The 21415-nt window shown below is 43.6% G+C and overlaps 1 protein-coding gene across 3 annotated transcripts in view; it reads left to right on the forward strand.

The window, feature by feature from the left end:
* Window positions 1–1056: 1056 nt before the first annotated feature.
* Window positions 1057–21415, forward strand: part of ccdc92ba (coiled-coil domain containing 92Ba) — an 88596-nt gene continuing 68237 nt past the window's right edge. The window contains exons 1-2 of one of the 3 annotated variants that reach the window (XM_072589843.1): window positions 1057–1430; window positions 18006–18153. In XM_072589843.1, the coding sequence (XP_072445944.1) occupies window positions 18024–18153 (130 nt within the window). In that variant the 5' untranslated portion in view covers window positions 1057–1430; window positions 18006–18023. Of the gene's footprint in view, window positions 1431–3221; window positions 3266–5668; window positions 5693–18005; window positions 18154–21415 lie in introns of those variants that run through there. The other 2 variants (XM_072589844.1, XM_072589845.1) reach the window with 2 other exon arrangements.

Here is a 21415-nt window from a genome sequence, read left to right on the forward strand (position 1 = left end):
GACTGCATCGGGAGCAACGGATACAATAAATGATATTGGTGGATGTGCAGGTGAAACTTTGGATGTGGAAGGCTCCTTTGGGGCCTTGGATGAAGGTGAGGGAGATGGTGTGGGCGCAGGTTTTGCAATTCCTGCAGCGGCAGGGGAGGGTGCCAGGAAGGGAGGGTGGGTTTTGGGGGGCGTGGACCTGACATCCGCCAACATTTCCACCACCTCCAAACAGACCCCACCACCAGAGATATATTTCCCTCCCCACCCTTTCCGCAAAGACTGTTCCCTCTGTGACTACCTGGTCAGCCCCTGATGAAGGTCTTTTGCCCGAAACATTGATTTTCCTGCTCCTCAGATGCTGCCCGACCTGCTGTGCTTTTCCAGCACCACTCTAAATAGACAGGGTGTTTTCCCTGGGATGGGGGAGTCCAGAACTAAAGGGCATAGGTTTAGGGTGAGAGGGGGGAAATTTAAAAGGGACCTAAGGGGGAACCTTTTCAATCAGAGGGTGGCACTTGTATGAATGAGCTGCCAGAGGAAGTGGTGGAGGCTGGTACAATTACAGCATTTAAGAGGCATCTGGTTTAGAGGGATATGGGCCAAGTGCTGGCAGGTGGGACTAGATTAGGTTTGGATTTCTGGTCAGCATGGACGGGTTGGACTGAAGGTTCTATTTCCGTGCTGTTCATCCCTTTGATGCTATGGGTCTCCCTCAGAGGGTCAAGAAGGGGGCTTACCAGGGCAATTTGGGATAAGCAAAATAAATGCTGACCTTGTCAGCAACCTTCACATCCTATATAGGCCATGGAGGCGCAGGTTTTCAACTGAGGAGGATAACGTTAAAAAGCAGGTTATAGTCCAACATTCATACAACTATAGCTGGACTATAAACTGGTGTTGTGTGATTTTTAACCTAACCCCATACAGGAGCAGTCTATTTGGTGAAAGCACTGGACCCAACGACTATGAGGGAGCTCTGATGGATTTCTAGTGGCTGAGAGGAGAAGTTGGAAGTGGCGTTCCTTTGTGGCTGCTACTCATGACCTTGTAGATGCTTCAGGTCATGGTCACATCCCCCTGACAGTTGCTGGTTGCAATAGTAAGAAATGGAAGAAAAACATGAAAAGAAAACACTCCACCAGGGGAAGGACGAGCCAAAGCTGTACAAGACCCTACCTCCCGAGGGAGGGGAGAACAATCAGGACTGATCTTCCGGTCACGTTGCACCGTGTTTACGGCGGTGGATCAGCTGCTGGCGAGCGGTCCGCCCTGTCCTCCTCCTTCCCCGGCGTTTCCAGGAGCTGGTGCGGAATTTCCAGCTGCGATGTTCATACACTTGTAAATCCAGCTCGGTGTGTCTGTGAGGGCCTGCCCTTGCCGGGGGGGTGGGGAAAGGGAGATTGTGCCTTTGTTCAGGGTCTGGAGAGGCGGCTTCTCCGGTGAGTGCACACAATTCAGTGAGATTACAAAACCCGGGGCTTCGGTTATTGGTCGCTGCAACTATTCCATTTTGTGTGTGTTTGTGTTTGTGTTTGTGTTTAGGTTGGGTTCGGACAGCAGCTACTACTTTTAAAATGAAATCATTTGCAGAATGTTGCGAGTGCATTCGGAGTTAACTCAACGCTGTGGTTTGTGCTGGGCTTGTCTGGTTCGGCTTTGTTTACAATGACCCCATCTCCCCCCCCCCCCCAAATCCGACCAAGCTGACCTTCAGGGGCTGGATTGAACTCTCCTGTGTAAGGAGAGGACTTCAGGCTATGGAAACGGTGTAAACACATCAGGTTTACCGCTCAGCGTTGAATTCCCTCACCCGGAGGCTGAAGGTGGTGTTAAAGACCATGCATTTGTATAGCACCTCTCTCGACTTCGGGACGCCCCCACCACCTTTATTCAGCCAGTCAGTCGGGGTGGGGGGTTGCGCGGCAGCCAATCAGCGTATAGCAAGATCCCACGGATAGTGATGGTGGTGAGGGATGTGTAATGGTCAGAACTCCCCTGCTCTACTGAGATCCTGAGGGCAGGTAGGTCTATGGTTATGTTCCTGACAGGTAGAGTAGGTTGTACCTTAGTAAGTCTCTCCACCAGAGTCCTGCCACACACTAATATAATTTTGGAGAGCGTGCGTGGTGTATGGCACCTAACAATACAATTTGGCTAAATGAATTATAATACTCATCTTTGTGGTCTGGGGTACTATTCATCTTTATCAATTCTGTATCAATACCAAAGTGGCCAACTGGACCTGATGCCGAAATATCCATCTCAGTGACTCAATAACACTCTGACAGGACTGCTCTGGAGTATTAGTGTGGCCTCTCTCACTGTGTTGGACTTCCGCAGAATCTTCAGGCTAACGCAAGCGGGTTATCAAGTGTTTCTGTGTGAAAATGTTCATTCTTTCTCCTGCACTGAAGTCAATGAGAGCCTTTGCCGTTTTTGTACAACTGTAACAGTCTGTTACTGAAACATAATTGTGCCCTCATCTCTCTCACCCAATGCATTGTTGCATTCTCCCCTTCATCCCCAGTTGTGCCCATTTTCTCTGTACTTTCCAATAGTAAGGTGTTAGTGCATAGTAGCTAAAGTTTCAATTTTTTAAATGGAAAGCCATATTATTGTTATTTATATTAAAGTAAATAGAAATTTAACTTTAATAAAGCTCACCCTCAGATGATCGCCTGGCCATTCATGTTTTTGGCAATTAGTATAGTAGTCCACAAAGTCATGATAGTTAACAATGGTGAGGGCAGTCAGTTTCTATTGGGGTATGTTGCAATCATTGGATCTGAGTGCTCATGGTGATTTATTCAATGTGGCTGGCTCAGTGGCTAGCTCTGCTGCCTCACAGCAACAAGGGCCTGGGTTTGAATACACCCTCCAATGAATGTGTGGAATTTGCACGTTCTCACTGTGTTTCCTCCTGCAGGCCAAAGATGTATGGGTGAGGTGGATTGGCTATTCTAAATTATTTGAAGTGTCCAGAGGGTTAAACATGAGAAATGCATAGTTACAGGGCTAGAATTAGTGGGTGGGATGCTCTTTGGAGGGTCACTGTGGACTTGATGGGTTGAATGGCCTGCTCCCACATGGTAGGTACTCGATCTTATTAGTTATTGTGCTTGTCGCAGAATCTGTTGCACATATGAGATAGTTATGGACATGTGTTGGTCGAGGAGTCTGCTGACATTTAATACTACCCTGCAGGAAATTACAGCCCTGGATTTATGTCATACCCACCAATTGGAAAAGCATTGCTAGTAAGGATCACTCTGAGGTAGGTTCCTGTGGAAGTTCTAAATCCAAGCTTTTGGGGGTCAAATTGAACCTTCTGAGGATGCAGATCAGGCAGAGTTGTTTTTGTTTTGAATACGTGTCCAGTTTGCATGAGGTCACTGGGACTGAACAGATAGCAGGCCAACAGATGGGATGACATCAGTTGGTGTAGTAGCCTCACCCCCACTGTCACTGGAACTGTGTGAACACTCAGCATTCCTTTTGGTCATGTACAATGCTACAAATTGCAGGGGCCTTGGCTGTAACATGTGCACTGAACTCCAGTTTTCCAAGGTCTTACTTAATGCAAGGTCATCTTAATCACATACTCATTGTCAGCATGGATTCATCCCTTGTCCAGTTATTGACAACAGAATGGTAAATCTAAAGCTATTTAACTTAGTGAAGGGAATGGGTGATGCTGAGGGACCAAGGCTAACCTCAATATCATAGAATCCCTAAAGTGTGAAAGTAAGTCATTCAGCCCATTGAGTCCACACTGACCCTCCAAAGATCATCCCACCCAGACATACTTGCCCTACTCAATCACCCTGCATTTCCCATGGCAAGCCCACCTAGCCTGCACATCCCTGGACGCTGTAGGCAATTTAGCATGGCTAATTCACCTAATCTGCACATCTTTGCACTGTGGGAGGAAACCCACGCAGACACAGGGAAAATGTGCAAACTCCATTCAGTCTCCCGAGGGTGGGATCGAACCTGGGTCCCTTTTGCTGTGAGGCAGCAGTGCTAACCACTGAGCCATAGTGCTGCCCTTTCATCCTCCTAGAACTCTTGCAGTTAGACAATGTACAAGGAGCCTGACCATAACCTCCCAGTCTGGGTGACACAAGTCTGAGTGTCCCTTAGAAAGTGCTTGTGTTAGTCTCAGCTAGACTCTTTCAGAAGAGATGACAAAACTGCTCACGGTATCCATTTCAAGAAATGATTTTCTGCGAGCAGCTCAAGTAAGGAGTGAAATTGATTTTTAAATCAAAGCTTTCCAATATCACAAAAACACAAGTGAGTGATAGACATGGTTAGGAGAAGGTGAGGTTTAAAGCTAACTGGGGAAAGGAATGGACAGGGGCAAATCCACTTTGGAATGTGTGTACAATAGATGCTTGCTTGGAAAGGGTTGGAGTATTGTAGCCTGTCAAACAAAACCGTGAAATGGATAAAGCACCTTTATTATTTTAGGTCTAATGATGCACATTCTGGTCTCCCTGCTATAAGAAAGATGTTGTTAAACTTGAACGATTTACAAGGATATTGTTGTGATTGGAGGGTTTGAGCTACAGGGAGAGGCTGAACAGGCTGGGGCTTTCTCCCTGGAGTGGCAGAGGCTGAGGGTGACTGTATGGAGGTTTATAAAATCATGAGGGGCATGGATAGGGTGAATAGCTAAGGTCTTTTTCCCAGAGTAAAGGAGTCCAAAACTAGAGGACAAAGGTATAAGGTCAGAGGGGAAAGATTTAAAAAGTGCCTAATGTGCAACTTAACATGCAGAGGGTGGTGTGTGTGTGGGCTGAGCTGCCAGAGGAAGTGGTGGAAGCTGGTACAATTTAAAAGATATCTGGGTGAGTACATGAATAGGAGGAATATGGTCCAAATGCTGGCAAATTGGAATAGATCAATTGAAGGCATCTGGTCGTCATTGACAAATTAGACCAAAGAGTCTGATCCATGCTGTACAGCTCTATGTCTGTATTTGAGAGGTCCTGGTAGCTCTATAGCACTTCAGTAATAAACGCTGACCAAATGTCATTCTTTGGTTTTCCCAGCGTTAAAAATTTCTCCTGTTGAGGGCTGCACCTCTCTTGTGCTTTGGATATTGCCAGGTCCAGCAGACATTTACCAGCATGATACTGCAACTTAGAGAGTTAAATTTTGAGGACAAGATGCATAAATTTTCTCTGTACCCCCATTGATTAAGGACATGATGGGATTATCATATAATTTAAACAGATTTAATGGGGTGGGTTCACCGGAAAGATCCCCTCTGAGAGGGGATCAACAACGAGCATCTTTAAATGTGAATGTGGCTATTCAAGAGGACCATTCAGGAATCACTTGTACATAATTAAGGAAGCAGAAATCTGGAATTCTCTTCCCAGCAAATTGTAGATGCCAGAACAATTGGAGTTATTGAGACTGAAATTTGTTAATGTTTTGATAGGTAAGATTTATTGAGCGATTTGGAATTAAGATGTGTATCAGTTACAATTTGATTGCAGAAACAAGGGGATGAGTAGCCTACTCCCAGTCTTATTTTCTACTTTCCCTGTGAATCAAAATGGAGTCACTTTAGGGGCACACTAATTCTAACTGACTAGCTTTAAGTGAAATGCGGGACAGAATACATGATAGACAGTATGGATTCAATTCAATAGGCTGAGGTTACCATGAAGGATTCTCCTCATCTGAGGTATGGTGACCTTCAGGTTAAATCACCACTAATTCTGAGTGAGTGAGTGTGTGTGTCTGTCTCTCTCTCTCTCTCTCTCTCTCTCTCTCTGTGTCTGTCTCTCTCTCTCTGTGTCTCCGTTTCTCTCTTTGTGTCTCTTTCTCTCTCTCTCTCTCTCTCTGTGTCTCTCTCTTGTGAGAGTGCAGCCTTATGCACTGCTAAGACTATGGCCACTTTACCCTTGTACAGGGCAACCATTACTGACTAATATATTATTCGTTCTGAACTAGCTGTTCTAGCACGGAATTGTGCTCTCGACTACTTCCGTGATGTTTGGAGAAGATAAAATAATAAAAGGGGTCTGAAACTGTTCAAGATTCGCACCATTTCACATCGTAATCCTCCAGAGCTGTCAATAGTGGGGCATGCTAGGAATATATCTAGATATCGTCAGACAGAATGATGCTATTTGTGAGGCCAGTTAACCATTTTGAGCAGTGTCTGTTTAAAAAGAATAAATTTTATATGCTTACATTCGAATGAGGGAAGCTAAATTATCGAATCTTCGCTGAATTTGATCCCTGTTGGTTTCATTAGTTGGGTTATAGTATTGAATGTTAACTTTTCCAGATTGGGAGTTGTTTCAGGTGACATTTAAATATCTATGTTGCTAAATATTCCTCACTAATAATTTGAACCTTTAAGCCATATTGTGATAGCTGTCTGATGTGAATTTTTAAAAAGAAATGTCATATTTTCATATGCGCAAGTAATTCGCTTGCAGCCCTCAGTTGTAATGTGGCCCATCACGTGCTCGCGCACACATTTCCACTGACTCGGAAGTTCACAAGGGTGATGTTGTCACCTTGGATTGGAAAGAAACGTCCCACTTGTACTCGGTCCTGATGGCATTTCAGTCCAGTCCTAGTTAATTGGCTTCTATCTCCCTGTATAATTAAATCCCATATCTTCCTAATCACCATATTTGCATTGCAGATCAGTTTGATGGTGAATTGCAATAAAAAAGCTTTTGCTGCTGCTACAAAGATAATATCCTTTGACACCAATTCCTAGATGTTACTGAGGTAGATTTTGCAAGGTCAGTCATGCTGTGTGTATCTTTATCACGTCTTGATACATCAGCGAGACATGGTTACCTCCTGAACCAACTTCCTGCCCTAACCACCCTGTCTGCCCTGGTTGCTGTAATGCATTGATCCCTTGTTAGATTCTGGTTCTTAAGTCCTTGGTCCATCTCCAGTATCTCACCAAATGGACATTATTCCAATTAAGCAGATGCCATGGATTGAATCTGGGATCTTACTCCTTGTAGCTCAGTTGCTCTTGAGGTAAATGTACAAAGTGACTGGAGTATCCTGAAATTTCAGCTTGAAATAATCTCGCCTGAAATCTCACCCATGTCTTTGTCACCTCTAGATTTAATTATTCCAACCATTTATTGTTTGGCATCCCATCTCCCATCTTACACAAACTAAACTTATCCCTAATGCTGTTGCTCGAATCCTAAATTGTGCCAAGCCCCATTCCCTTGACAACCCTATGCTTTCCAGGAGAAAGATAGGACTGCAGATGCTGGGGAGCAGAGTCAAGTGTGTTGTGCTGTAAAAGTATAGCAGGTATATCCGAGGAGCAGGAGAATCGACATTTTGGGCGAAAGCCCTGATGAAGGGCTTACGCCCAAAACATTGATTCTGCTGCTCCTCAGACGCTGCCTGACCTGCTGTGCCTTTCTAGCACCACACTCTGAACCCTGTGGTTTCCAGTCTATATTGACTCCAGATCTGGCATTGTTTCAGCGTTAAAGTTCTTATACTTGCTTATAATATCCCTGTGGTGATCTCCTTATTATCTCTGTAACCCTACCAGCCTGCAAGACTTTAAGATCTCTGTATGTCTCCAATTCTGGCCTCTTGTGTTTCCCTGAGTTTAGTTGCTCAACCCCTGTTGAACCATAAACTGACCAGGCCCTAATTTCCTCAGTTCCTTCCTAAATTCTTTCTTCATCTATCTAACTTCCATTCAGAAGCTTCTTAAAGCCTACCTCTTTGTCTAAGCCTTTGTTCATCTTGGAGTAGCACGGTGGCTCAGTGGTTAGCATTGCTACCTCACAACACTAGGGACCTGCCTTGGGCAACTATCTTGTGGAATTTGCACATTCTCCTCATGTCTATGTAGATTTCCTCCCATAGTCTAAAGATGTGCAGGTGAGGTGGATTGGTCATGCTAAATTGCCCATAGTATCCAGGTGTGTAGGTTAGGTGGATTAGCTATGGGAAATGCAGGGTTATGGGGTTAGGGTAGGGGGGGGGGGGGGTGGGTCTAGGTGGGTCAGAGAGTTGATGTGGACTTGTTGGGCTAAATGTAAGGATTCTATGGATTTGACCTAACGTCATCTTATAAAGCTTAGTGTCAGATTTTGTTTGATAATCTATAACCAGCCTTAGGATATTTCACTGGATGAAGTGAGCTATAAAAATGCAGTTTGTTGTTGTAGATATTTAAATTAAAAGTATTAATGAGTTGGAATATGCTGTTCAAGTGGATCATCATCACCATGGCTAATTAGTGATGTGAATAAATGCTGGAACAAAAACAGAAATTGCTGGAGAAACTCATCAGGTCTGGCAACGTCGTTAGGAAGAAAGCAGACTTATAGTTTTGAGTCCCTTGATAACTCTTAACATTAACTCTGCTTTCTTCCCACAAGTACTGCTAGTCCTGCAGAGTTTCTCCAGCAATTGCTGTTTCTGTTTCAGATCTCCAGCATCTGCAGTTCCTTGTTCTGTTTTAGTTAATAAATGCTGGCCTTGCTAGTGATGCTCAGAACCCGTGTTAGAATTGTGGAAAAAAAAGACCTGTCTCTCAACTCTAATGGGCCAACTAAGCTCCATCTGTCTGACCAAATGACTCTCCGTCTCTGTCTTCAAATCTCCAATAGTCTCAGTCTCCACAAGTCACATACGGGAGAGTGAATTCCAAGTTCCACTATTGGATGACTTTGGACGTTGGAGCTTGAAGCAGAAGTGGTGGTCACAGAGTCAGTGATCTGAGTGATTGTATCAATGACTCTCTGTTAAACTCAGATGCCAGCAGCAGCGATGTTTTTAACAGCTGTCACCTGTACAGCCTCTGGTGGCTGGCAAATGATCAAGAGGAGGAGCTTAAGCTAAGGCAATGACGCAGGACATCTCTGGAATCACTGCAGCAGGAGCAAATTGCATCGGATCTCATTGTGCTTTGTTCAGCTTCCATTACGATCAGTTTTGGATGTTAAATATCATTTCTAAACCAGACTGGTTGTTATATTCAGCTTAGGATCAGCCAAACCTAGGTGGGGATTGTAGGGGGGTGGTATGGAATGGACAACAGAGTAATGTCAACAGTAATGACTCTTTCTGTACTAGCTTCAAGAGGGTGGCAGTGATACCAGTGCTGGGATTTTGAGCCATATCACATTATAAAGTTGCTAAATTTAGCTGTAATGGTAGTGGGAGCCGCACATTCTGATTTTTTTGTCCTTCGCAAACCAGTAACACATTTACTTTGATTTGTTCCCTAGCCCCTTTTCACATTTTGTGGGTTTTGGTAACTTTGTGTGGTTCAGAATTTGTTGGTTGTGATTTTTGATTTTTTGCAACCCCTCATGACTATTTCACCAATCACTTGGATCACTGGTAATGTTGAAACTCCTAACTGGTATATATTTGTTGAATATTGGTACTTGTATAACCTCTGTCCGAGCTTGTTGCTAGTAGATTAACTGACATTACTTGTAATATTCTGGATTAGTGGTGCTGGAAGAGCACAGCAGTTCAGGCAGCATCCAAGTAGTTTCGAAATCGACGTTTCGGGCAAAAGCCCTTCATCAGGAATAAAGGCAGTGAGCCTGAAGCATGGAGAGATAAGCTAGAGGAGGGTGGGGGTGGGGAGAAAGTAGCATAGAGTACAATGGGAGAGTGGGGGAGGGGATGAAGGTGATAAGTCAGGGAGGAGAGGGTGGAGTAGATAGGTAGAAAAGGAGATAGGCAGGTAGGACAAGTCCGGACAAGTCATGGGGACAGTTACTGAGTTGGAAATTAGAACTAGGGTGAGGTGGGGAAAAGGGGAAATGAGGAAACTGTTGAAGTCCACATTGATGCCCTGGGGTTGAAGTGTTCCGAGGCGGAAGATGAGGCATTCTTCCTCCAGGCGTCTGGTGGTGAGGGAGCGGCGGTGAAGGAGGCCCAGGACCTCCATGTCCTTGGCAGAGTGGGAGGGGGAGTTGAAATGTTGGGCCACAGGGCAGTGTGGTTGATTGGTGCGGGTGTCCCGGAGATGTTCCCTAAAGCGCTCTGCTAGGAGGCGCCCAGTCTCCCCAATGTAGAGGAGACCGCATCGGGAGCACTGGATACAATAAATGATATTAGTAGATGTGCAAATAAAACTTTGGATGTGGAAGGCTCCTTTAGGGCCTTGGATAGAGGTGAGGGAGGAGGTGTGGGCGCAGGTTTTACAGTTCCTGCGGTGGCAGGGGAAGGTGCCAGGATTGGAGGGTGGGTTATAGGGGAGGGGGGGGTGGGCGGGCGTGGACCTGACCAGGTAGTCACGGAGGGAACGGTCTTTGCGGAAGGCGGAAAGGGGTGGGGAGGGAAATATATCCCTGGTGGTGGGGTCTGTTTGGAGGTGGTGGAAATGTCAGCGGATGATTTGGTTTAGTCTGACTTCTTTCATGATTCGTTATCAACTTCAAATGTAATGCTGATATCCAACTGGAAACTTGGTATAATCGTTGAAAACAGACCTTCTTTACACTTTACATCCATCTGGACAGAATGCCTAGATGCAAGAATGTCCAGTTTCAAATGATCACAGCAATTTATTTTACATGAGTAAAAAAGGCATCCTTTTCTCCCATGATATAAAATTGTTGAGGTCACTTGAAATTTTGCATTGACGAATGCAACATGAAAGTGTTTGGTAATGTTACCCCTTTTCAGCAATATTAGAGTTCTCCGCTTCTATGCAGAATGTAAGTATTATTTGCAATTGACTGTTAAAAGTTCTGCAGTCGTTATTTTTAATTGCTATTTGTAATGGGGTCGTAGTCCAGAGTCATGGAGATCTACAGCACAAAAAAAGGACCTTTCACCCACTGTGTCCGTGCCAGTCAAAGACAAGAACCTAACTATTCTAATCCCATTTTCCAACATTTAGTCCTTGCTATTTATTTCATATTTCTTATCGATGGAGGCCTTTGATCCCACCTTCCTTACAGCCCTAAGAAAAGCCTTAAATTCTGATTGTAAACTTTTTCCATGCAATGAATACCACTGACATCCCAGGATTCGTTGCCTGTTTAGCGAGCATTGCCTGTATCTGAACAAGACTCCAAGAATGAAGGCATGTTTCAGTATCAGAACAACAAATATTGTGAAAGAAATAGCCGTATAGAAGGTTCAAAGAGAAAACTGCAAGTTCTAGGAACTATAATGGAGCCAAAAAATTCACATCAGGGCCATCAGGAAAATAGAACAAAATGATGTCAGTGTTTCTTACATCAGGCAATTCCAGTTATCAGTTCAGAACTGTGCAATAGTATAATCTATGGGAATCGTTTATTTTTCTCAGAAGTTATCATTTGCAATGTTCCATAGCAGTATATGTCAAAGTGTGGAGGTGAAAGGGCAATCATGCCACATGATTTGGGATAGCATTGATAAGTGATATTTAAGTGGTCCATAGAGGCTCACGGTTCAATTTCTGAAGTGAATCAAGACAGGGAAATAGAAATGAGGCACAGACCAGCCTTAATGCGTTTGCAGGCCCAAGGCATTGAATAGAATGTTCCTTTGTTGCTGTTCCCATGGAAACACCGCTGTTGGTCTCAGGATCTTTCAGTTGATGAGAGGACAAGAATGCACCAGGGATACCAGTCGTAATTAACGTCCCTTGGTTAATTTCCCTGAAGGGGAAAAAAAAGTAGCAAACCAGATATCGGTCTGTCTCATCTTGTATACTTCAAAACTGGAGGGCCACCACATCCATTACCAAATATCGAAGGTTTTTTTTTCTCCTCTGGGAAAGGATTTTGTTAGGCTTCGTGTTGTAATAAAAAAAAATTCACCGTGAAGGGCCATGTGTGGGTGTGAAACCAGAATTCAAGGTGAGCACACAAGCAAAGGAAATCAGGGAATTGAAGGAGGCAGGGAATTGAAGGAGGCAGGGAAAAAGGAGACGAAGAATTTGGAATGGATCTAAAGAGTGCAGCATGTGCTCCTGCTTGGCAGAGCCTGTGGTCAACAATGTTTCTTTTTTGAAGATGTCGTCATAGAGATGTACAGCAGGGAAACAAACCCTTTGGTCCAACTCGTCCATTCCGACCAGATATCCTAACCTAATATAGTCTTATTTGCCAGCACTTGGTCCATATCCCTTTAAGCGAAAGTGAGGACTGCAGATGCTGGAGAATAGAGTTGAGTGTGGTGCTGGAAAAGGCTTTTGCCTGAAACGTTGATGCTCCTGCTTTTCGGATGCTGCCTGACCTGCTGTGCTTTTCCAGCACCACACTCTGGACCATAATCCTCTAAGCCCTTCCTATTCATATACCCATCCAGTGCCTTGTAAATGCTGTAATTGTACAGCCTGTTCTTGATTTTCTTCTTTCCCGAATTGTAAAACAATGATGGGAGCTGATGGACTGTTTCTTGCACAGCTCTGCAAGCAGTCTCAGCAGGAACTGTGCCAAAGCATCCTTGACTCAAATCTCAATATGCCAACTTCTATCTGGGGACTTGATCAGACTTGCTTGATGTTTCTTTCTGGATTGCTGGTGGTGGCACTTCCACCCTTGGCTCACTTGATTATATAGCACTGCCTCATAAGTGTTGACTGCCTGTTACTCATAACCTGTCAGTCAGATATTCGGCTGATAATACAGCAATGCCCTCAGCCTCAGTGATTGTGGTTCTGGGGGCTAAGGCTTCTCATGATCAACTTCTGAACTCTGTCCGTTTGTACGCACTGAGCTGCTTGTTACTGGCATCACAGTTTCGTTCTTGATTTTTTCAATTCTTACTCAAAGTAATCAATTGTAACTGCATTTTTCCATCCAGTACACCAAGTAAGATATTCCACCAGGGATATTACTTGAATCGAGAAAGCTTTTTTCTAACAAGGTTAGTTGGGAAATAGAAAGAAATCCACCTATCACTCATTGATAAATAACATTATTAGCAGCACTGATTCATAACATTGTACAGCATACAATCCACTCAATAGAGGATTATACGCCTGTGAACCTATTTTGAAATAATAGTACCATGTTTCCCTTTAATGATTAGGTCAACTGTTTGTTTGGAAATTAAAGTCCAAAGACATAGGTTGACCATGCTAAATTGCTCATGTCCAGGGATGTTCAGACTAGGCGGGTTAGCCGAGGGAAAAGCGGGGTGATAGGAATAATGTTGGTCTGGGTGGGATGTTTTTCGGATGGTCAGTGAGGACTCGATGGGCTGAATGGCCCGCTTCCATATGTATTGATTCTATGATTTTAAAGACATTTTACTCCATAACTTGCAGTATCAGTGAGGGCAGAAATTTACACTGTTAATATCAAACTGCTATACACTTTCCTATCTGGGTTGATAAATGCAAATGGAAACATGACCCATGTTGACCTAAATATACACCAGGTTCAATGATCTCCACTGCGAATGATATCTAGAAAGACTATAATTTATCTTTGGTGATTCCCCTCCCCTACTCCTTTGCTGGAACAGTTTCTCCTAATTATCATCATTGCCTCTTGGCAACTGTGTCCCAGATTGATCAGCTGAAGTCAAGAATAGTCCCTTGAATAAAAATCTAAATCTGCTGGAAATATTCATCCGGTTTGGCAACAGCTTTGGAGTCAGAAACAGAGTTAATGTTTTCGGCCGGATTCATGGTCATTACCTTGAATCCCGAACTCTGTTTCACTTTTCTCCATTGTTTCACCAGAGTTGATGAGCATTTCCAGCATTTTCACATTTGGAGGGTGTTTTTGAGTTGTCACTCTGCAGCAATATGCATTTATAAAGCCTCTTGGAGATGCAGTCGGAGAATCATGCAGCACAGGAGGAGCTCATTCAGACTGCTGTGCCTGTGCCAGCTCTTCCAAAGAGTTGGTCAATTAGGAGCAGTCTTCTAAACATACTTGGTCTTATTGTGCTGATACTGAATATTTACAGAGTTAGCTGAAGTAAGGAAAAAGTTAACTTGTATTTACTCACGGGGTGCTGGCATCTCTGGTTAAGCCAGCATTTATTGTCCAGACAGCACTTAGCAGTTAACCACATTGCTGTGGATTTGGAGTCATATGTAGGCCAGACCAGGTAAGGATGGCAGATTTCCTTCCCCAAAAGACATTAATGAACCAGACAGGTTTTTCTCACCAATAGATTTATGGTCATCATTAGTCTCTTTAATTCCAGATTTTTATTGAATTAAAATGCCACAGTGGGATTCGAACAGAGGGCCTCAGAATATCAGCCAAACTTTTGGATTAATCGTCTAGCAATAGTATGCCATTGTTTTCCCAACGTTATTGGTAAAGGTGCTTACTCAGGCTTCACGTTGTCACATGGTTGCAAGACAAAAGCAAAATCATCACAGAGAAGTGATATATACTGTCTCACCTGTGTATTAATGTCAAAGTTAACTCCTTGTACTACAATCTGCTGTCTATTTTCCCTGCAATGAATAACCTGCCACACTTGTCAAGGTAGGTCATTGAGGTTCACTTTGCAGTGGGATTGGATGTTCATGAAAACATCTCGAAGCCTGATACAGAGAGAGACAAGGAGAGGAGAACATTTTGAGTTCCATTTCTGTGACGATATGGGAGCTCAGACTCCTTGAAGACTGGGTACACTAATTGAAAATAAAAGTAGAATACGGGAGAAAGGTGGTTGGAAGGATTTCACTGCATTACAGTTGTAACCAAAATATTGGTCAATGTATCGATGGCTGCAGCTTTGAAAATACAGTGAAGGAGGGATTTCTGTTCGAAGTGTGATAGGGTTAATACTTGGGCAGCATGAAATAAGGACTTGTTAATGGCTTTTCAATGGAGATTCCATCTTGTATTCATTGAGATTTTGATTTGGGGCTTGGCAGTCAATTAATGTGACAACTTAAATTATGATGACAGGTTTCATGGACTAGACTTGTACACCCAAGAGAATAGGAGTTTAATAGTGATTTATTGAGGTGTCTGAGATTGTCAAAGGAGTTGATGGCGCAGAAAGAAAAACAGACTGTGGGGCCATTACCTTAAATTAGAGCCAGGGTAAAGTCAGGATGGATATCTTCACACAGAGGGGATTAGAAATGGGAATTGTCCCCCTCCCCTTCCTCACTCCCAACACAAACCCCCTTCAATAATCAGCTGGGGATCAATTGAAAATTTCAAAACTGAGATGGATAGGTTTTTGCTGGGGAACAGTGTGAAGAGATGTGGGATTGAGTGAAGCAGGTGGGTTCAAAATACAGATTGGCCAGGATCTAATCAGCTGGTAGTAGGTGAGTGGGGCTGAATGGCCTGCTCTTATTCGGATAAGACAAATGGCAAAGGCACATCAGGTCAGTTAGTATCAGAGGGAGTCTTTTGGGTGGTAATGTTTGGAACTGGATGGATAAGACCTGAGGAGATTCCTAATAGGACCGACCAAAAACAAGGAGGCAAGGAGAAAGCAATAGGCAGAGCTTACAGGATCAGATGTGCCAAATCTTTCTTCATTGTGTGTGGCCTGAATAAGATGGAGATAAATTATTTTTGCCATAAATAATAATTTTACAGTTGCCGCAAATGTTTCTTATTTCTGCTTATTGTTGCTTTTGCGAGGCCAGTTATATTTTGTGGTTCACATTAAGTAAACATCATTGATAAAGGAACATTAAAAATAAAGCCAAAGAACTGTAGATGTTGGACATCAGAAACAAAAATAGAAATTGCTGGAGAAACTCATCAGTCTGGTAGTATCTGAGGCGAGAAAGCAGAGTTAATATTTCAGATCCAATGACACTCTAGAACATTCATAAAGGAGTGCTACCCTTCTTGAATTTACAAAACACTATAATTCAGAGTGCACACACAGGATTTTGCATGTGGGCTTCAGGATCCTGCCATTGAGTTCAATGGAGGGTGATTTAAATTTTTGACTCGTCTGTAACTTTTCCTCAGCATGACCAATGAATAGCTAATCAGCCTGCCCTCTGGCCAATCAGCAATGGTGTGTGGCGGTCCAATCAGACTGCTTCTAAAAGCAGTATCGGGATGCCACATCAGGGGAAGTGAGACTGGACATATAAACTGATCTTTGGAGGCACCCAGGCTGTCCTCCAGCTCTCAGGCAACATGGAGAAGCTGAAAGCCCTTGATTCTGCCTGTGGAGAATCTCGATGGTAGCCTGGAGCCTGACTGGGGAAACCCACTTCGCCGCCTCCTTCTCTGGGCCTTTACTTATTTCAGTTGGTTACTCAGAGTTAACACAAGGATAGCCCTCCATGGGGCAAGATATCCTCAGAGCAGGTGGAGGCAATACAACACCCAGTAGTATGTGATTCCCTGTCTGTCTGCCTCAGTTCCCAACCCTGACTGGGCCTTAAAGTCCTTGACCATGTTTTTGGTCAGAGATGTGAGAGAGGCTCTGGTACTGTCACTGGACCAGTAACCCTTGGCTAATGTTTTTGGGGATGTGGGTTCAAATCCCACTTGGTAGCTGGTAGGATTTAAGTGCAATGAGTTAATTATAATTAATCAATTAATAAATAAGTCTGTACTGGTGGTGGTTAATAGTTAAAAACTAAAAAAACGTCACGGTGGTTTGGCAGTGGGAAAACCGTTCAGTTGTGTGCAATAACTCTTCCAGATACAAAAGAAAATGAAAGCTAGTCTCAGTAATGGAATGAGAGGGCCATGAAACTGTTGATTTGTTGCAAACCTTCATTTGTTTCATGGTCTGGAAATCGCCCTCTCTTACCCAACCTGGCCAAACTGTTACATTCTTTTCCCGAGGTTTCACACACGAGATACAATTTGCACACACCAACTTAGAGTCATAGAGATGTACTGCATGGAAACAGACCCTTCGGTCCAACCTGTCCATGCCGACCAGATATCCCAACCCAATCTAGTCCTACCTGGCACCCGGCCCATATCCCTCCAAACCCTTCCTATTCATATACCCATCCAAATGCCTCTTAAATATTGCAATTGTACCAGCCTCCACCACATCCTCTGGCAGCTCATTCCATACACGAACAGTTAAAGTTTATGAAAGCTTGTACAAGCTAGGTGACCCCCTTTTACCCCCCTTGCAGGCGTGCAAGGTTGAGTCAAAGTGAGTCACTGAACAAAGAAAACACATTCCCTTTATAGAGGTCAATTGACCATGCTTACAGATACTTGGCCACTCCCACACCATCACATGCCACTCAAGACAACCCCCAGTTACTCACAATCACGTTAACCCAGGTAGAATTATCATCCTCGGAGATAATGCAAATGCTAATGCCCTAATCCTGGGGAATCCTTATGCAGATGATTTCCTGACTCAGTGATTCCCCAAGATAATGTTGTTGTGATGTGTCCGAGCTTCAGTGGATGGCTAGAAAGAATTTCAGAATGGAAGACATTGAATGATAATAGTAGGGGAAGTAGTAGTAAATGACTGTTGAATTGGAGTGGGAGTCATTCGCATTCTTGCATGACTGTTGTTCCCACCTACTTCCAGAATGTTCACTCAGTGCAGTTTAACTCTTTACATTCATGTTCAGAGATATATTCCCATTTAATTTTTTAACATTACAGCATGACTCCAAACTCTCAGCAACATCCTGGCACTTGGATGTGGGCTTGGAATCTGCTCAATTGAGGCAAATAGAGATGGGCAGCAAATGCTAACCTTGCTAGTGTTGTCTGCACCCCATTTTAGAAATGCCAAAATCCATAATTCATAACTGTACAACTGGAGTGCTTTTCCAAGTGGCATTTTGTAAACAGACACGTGCGTAATCTGTAGAGTGCAGAATAGTAATGTATAATAAATCAAGCATCATTAAATTTGCAGCGTCCTTTGAAAGTGAAAAAAATGGTTTCCTTGTGAAATGCTGTTTTTTGCAGAGGAACAGTGAGGGCACTGCACAGGGGCTCAGTGGGTTGAAAATGGTGGCTCATTCAGTTATGCAAAGGGGAGGATTTATTGCAGTGTCCTTAAAGGTCTCTGAACACGTTCACTGTGCTTCACATCATCGTCTCTCCTGATCATTAACCTGTCCTTTCCTCCCGGCTCAGACTGTTTACCCGGTCACCATGGAGATCTCATCTCTGGAGCGGCAGCTGCAGAGCGTTCAACGAAACATCGCCTTTTTAAAGGGGGAACACATGGACCTACTGCATGGGCTGCACATGGAGATCCTGCAACTGCAGAAACGCTGCACCGGTGAGTCTTTGTTATCACTTTCAACCTGAAAGGAGGGGCACTGGGGTGGGTGGGCAGGTGGCGAGGGCAACCGTGCCTTTTTATATTTGGGACAGGCCCCATCTGAGACAGGGTGGTAAAGGTGCAAGATTGTACAGTTGGTTTCTCTTTCCTCATCATGGCCAAGAGCAGAGTTGCTCCAGTTAGTCATCTCTCCTTTTAAAATGATCTCCCATGACGTTGCTTGTGAATAGTCTGGAGCAGAGAGTAGTTGTTGGGGGGGGGCGGGCGGGAGGGAGCACGGAAACTAGGAAATAATTGCCTGCATCCAGACTGCTGAGCTTTTCCAGCATTTTCTGTTTTTGCTTCTCACTTCCAGACTGCGGGCTTAACTTTTAGGAATGTCCATGTAGCACGCAGCTAGTTGGGATGTGAATAGTTCTACAGCTATAAATGTCTACTATATCTAGATCTCTAAATCTCTCCTCTTTGTTCTTCAGATGTTGGCATTGCTGTCAGCCAGTATTTATTGCCTATTCCACATTGTCGTTCAGCTGGTAGTGTTAAGTCACCTTGCAGAGCTGCTATAGTTTGTGTGGTGTAGATAATGGAGAAGGAGTTCTAGGGTTTTGATCCAACAAGATGGAAGGATTGGTGATAGGATGGTGTGTGGTGTGAAGGGGAATTAGCAGGTGCTGGATTCCTGTGTGCCTGCTGCCCTTGTATGGGAAAGTGTTGAGATTTAGAAGCTGCAGAGTAGAGAATCTAGACTTTTCTTTTGATTCAGATAAAGATGAGTTACAATACTTATGTACTCTCCCTGCTGTACCATTTAGGCAAGGCTCATGTTATCTGTTCAGTACGAGTGGGAACTGTTTGCTGTAATTGAAGGAGGAGCCATTATTTGTGTTTTCCCACTTCCTCACAGGATCAGTCATTAAACTAGCTCACTGTACTATAATAGATAGTCAACTGCACATCGCTTTCACAGTAAAATTGCCTGATCCTTTAATCCCAAAGCATTCTAATACACCAAGTTTGCTGAGAACTGCACTCCTCTTTCTAGTTTCTAATCTCAGTTCATTTTAAATTTTTTTTTTATTCATTCACTCTACGTGGACAGCACTGTTCAGGCCAGTGTTCATTACCCATCATTACCTGCTCGGAGGGCACATTGCTGTGGGTCTGGAATCATATGTAAACCAGACCAGGTAAGGGTTGCAGTTTCCTTCGCTAAAGGACATTAGTGAACCAGATGGTAAATAATGGTTTGATGGCCATCATTACATTCCTAATTCCAGATAGTTATTGAACTCCAATCCATGGCAGGACGAACTAAAACCCACAGAACATTACCTGGATTAATAGTGTAGTGATAATATAATATAATGGCCTCCCCTTAATCTGTTGCTGACTGCCACTGGTTTGGTTTAAGGGGGAATGGGGCACATGTAAATGCCAAAATGGTCGTTGAATCATTAAAGTGAAATGTTGCCCAGATGATGTGAAGCTGTCTGGAAAAAATTGGCATTATCAGCCTGTACAGGAGCTGACCTCCGGGAGAGTTTGGAGGTTTCTAAAGAGATATAAGGGACTGATTTTTAAGTTACTGAAGTTGGTCAAGGGGAACATGTAAAAGGCAAGTTTTATACTGAGTCTGAATAACAAATGTTTCTCACACACTCGAACAACAACTGCAGAGACCCAAGAGTTGTCTTATGAACCAACTGGATGCTACAATGGAGATAGGTGAGGGAAATTGTTAGGACTATACTGGATGCATCAGAGGGACAGGAAGCTGCCATGTGTCTGTGAATCACCATTTGATGAGGCCCTAACTGAGCTTGGACCTTACTACATACATTAGCCTTTCCCCAAATCCCTCAATACCTCACATTAATAAAAATGGATCAGTCTCCGATTTAAAACTAATGATTAATCCAGCATTGATTACTATTTAGAAAAGTTATTTTTAACTTCTGTTGCTCCTTATGTGTAAAATGAAATCCGAGCTTAACCTAAAGGGAATGTCCTCAGCGAGAGGAAACAACAGTTGATATAATGAGTGCTTTGAGTTAGTTATCTAAATTCCAGGTTCTATAAACCCTACTTTGTTTAAATAAAAAAGGAAAACACTTTAAATTAGTCTCAGCAGATCTGACAGCATCTATCGTGTGTTAAATAGAATTAATGTTTCAGGTCTGCGATCTTACATTAGAAGTTTGCATAATCTCTTCTAATTTAACTCTTAGACTTGAAGCATCATTCTGGTAAACCTGCACCAGACTGGACTAGGTGCATGTACTCAGACGGGCTGAATGGCCTTTGTCATTTACAGTCATTCCCATCATTTTCAGATGCTGCCTGACCAGATATGTTTTTTCATTATTCTATCATAAGATGTGGCTGTCATTAACTGGACCAGCATTTGTCATTCATCTCTTATTGCCCTCGAATTGAGTAGCTTGCTGGACCATTGCAAAGAGCAGTTAAGAGTCAATCAGATTGCTGTGGGTCTGGCGTCACATGTAGGCCAGACCAGGTATGTACAGCAGATTTCCTTTCCTGCAGGACATTTGACATGAACTGTCCAAGTTTTAAAAAAATTAAACCTCAATTATATTTAATTGATAGAAGCAGTGACTTTAGGGTCATATGTACTTTTACTATAGGGTCCTCATTTAAAACACCAAGCAGTATCTCTCTAAACACTGACTCAGTGCACATTTCCAACACTTATCATTTTACTTTCCAGTTACTGGCATTTCTGTTCCACTCTTGGGCAGATTTAATATTGCGCTGTGTGTGATCCAAAATAAGTGAGCAAAAGGCACGGTGGCTCAGTGGTTAGCACTGTTGCCTCACAGCACCAGGGTCCCAGGCTTGGTTCCACCCTCAGGCGACTGTCTGTGTGGAGTTTGCACATTTTCCCCGTGTCTGGGTGGGTTTCCTCCAGGTGCTCCGGTTTCCTCCCACTGTCCAAAGATGTGCAGGTTAGGTGAACTGGCCATGTTTTATTGCCCATCGTTCTAGGTGCATTAGACAGAAGGAACTGGGTCTGGATGGGTTACTCTTTGGAGGGTCGGTGTGGACTTGTTGGGCCGAAGGGCCTGTTTATGCACTGTACGGAATCTAATCTAATCTAATTTCAATCTGATTGATTGTGAAAACATTGCTGCCTCTGGTTCCCTCATCTCGAAGTGAACAATATTGCACAGGCTCTGAATGTCACCTAGTGAACACTGTCTCACTTAAAAACTGTCAATGCAACCTGGCCTTGCAA

This window comes from Chiloscyllium punctatum, chromosome 19 (assembly GCF_047496795.1).
Source record: "Chiloscyllium punctatum isolate Juve2018m chromosome 19, sChiPun1.3, whole genome shotgun sequence".
Taxonomy (NCBI): domain Eukaryota; kingdom Metazoa; phylum Chordata; class Chondrichthyes; order Orectolobiformes; family Hemiscylliidae; genus Chiloscyllium; species Chiloscyllium punctatum.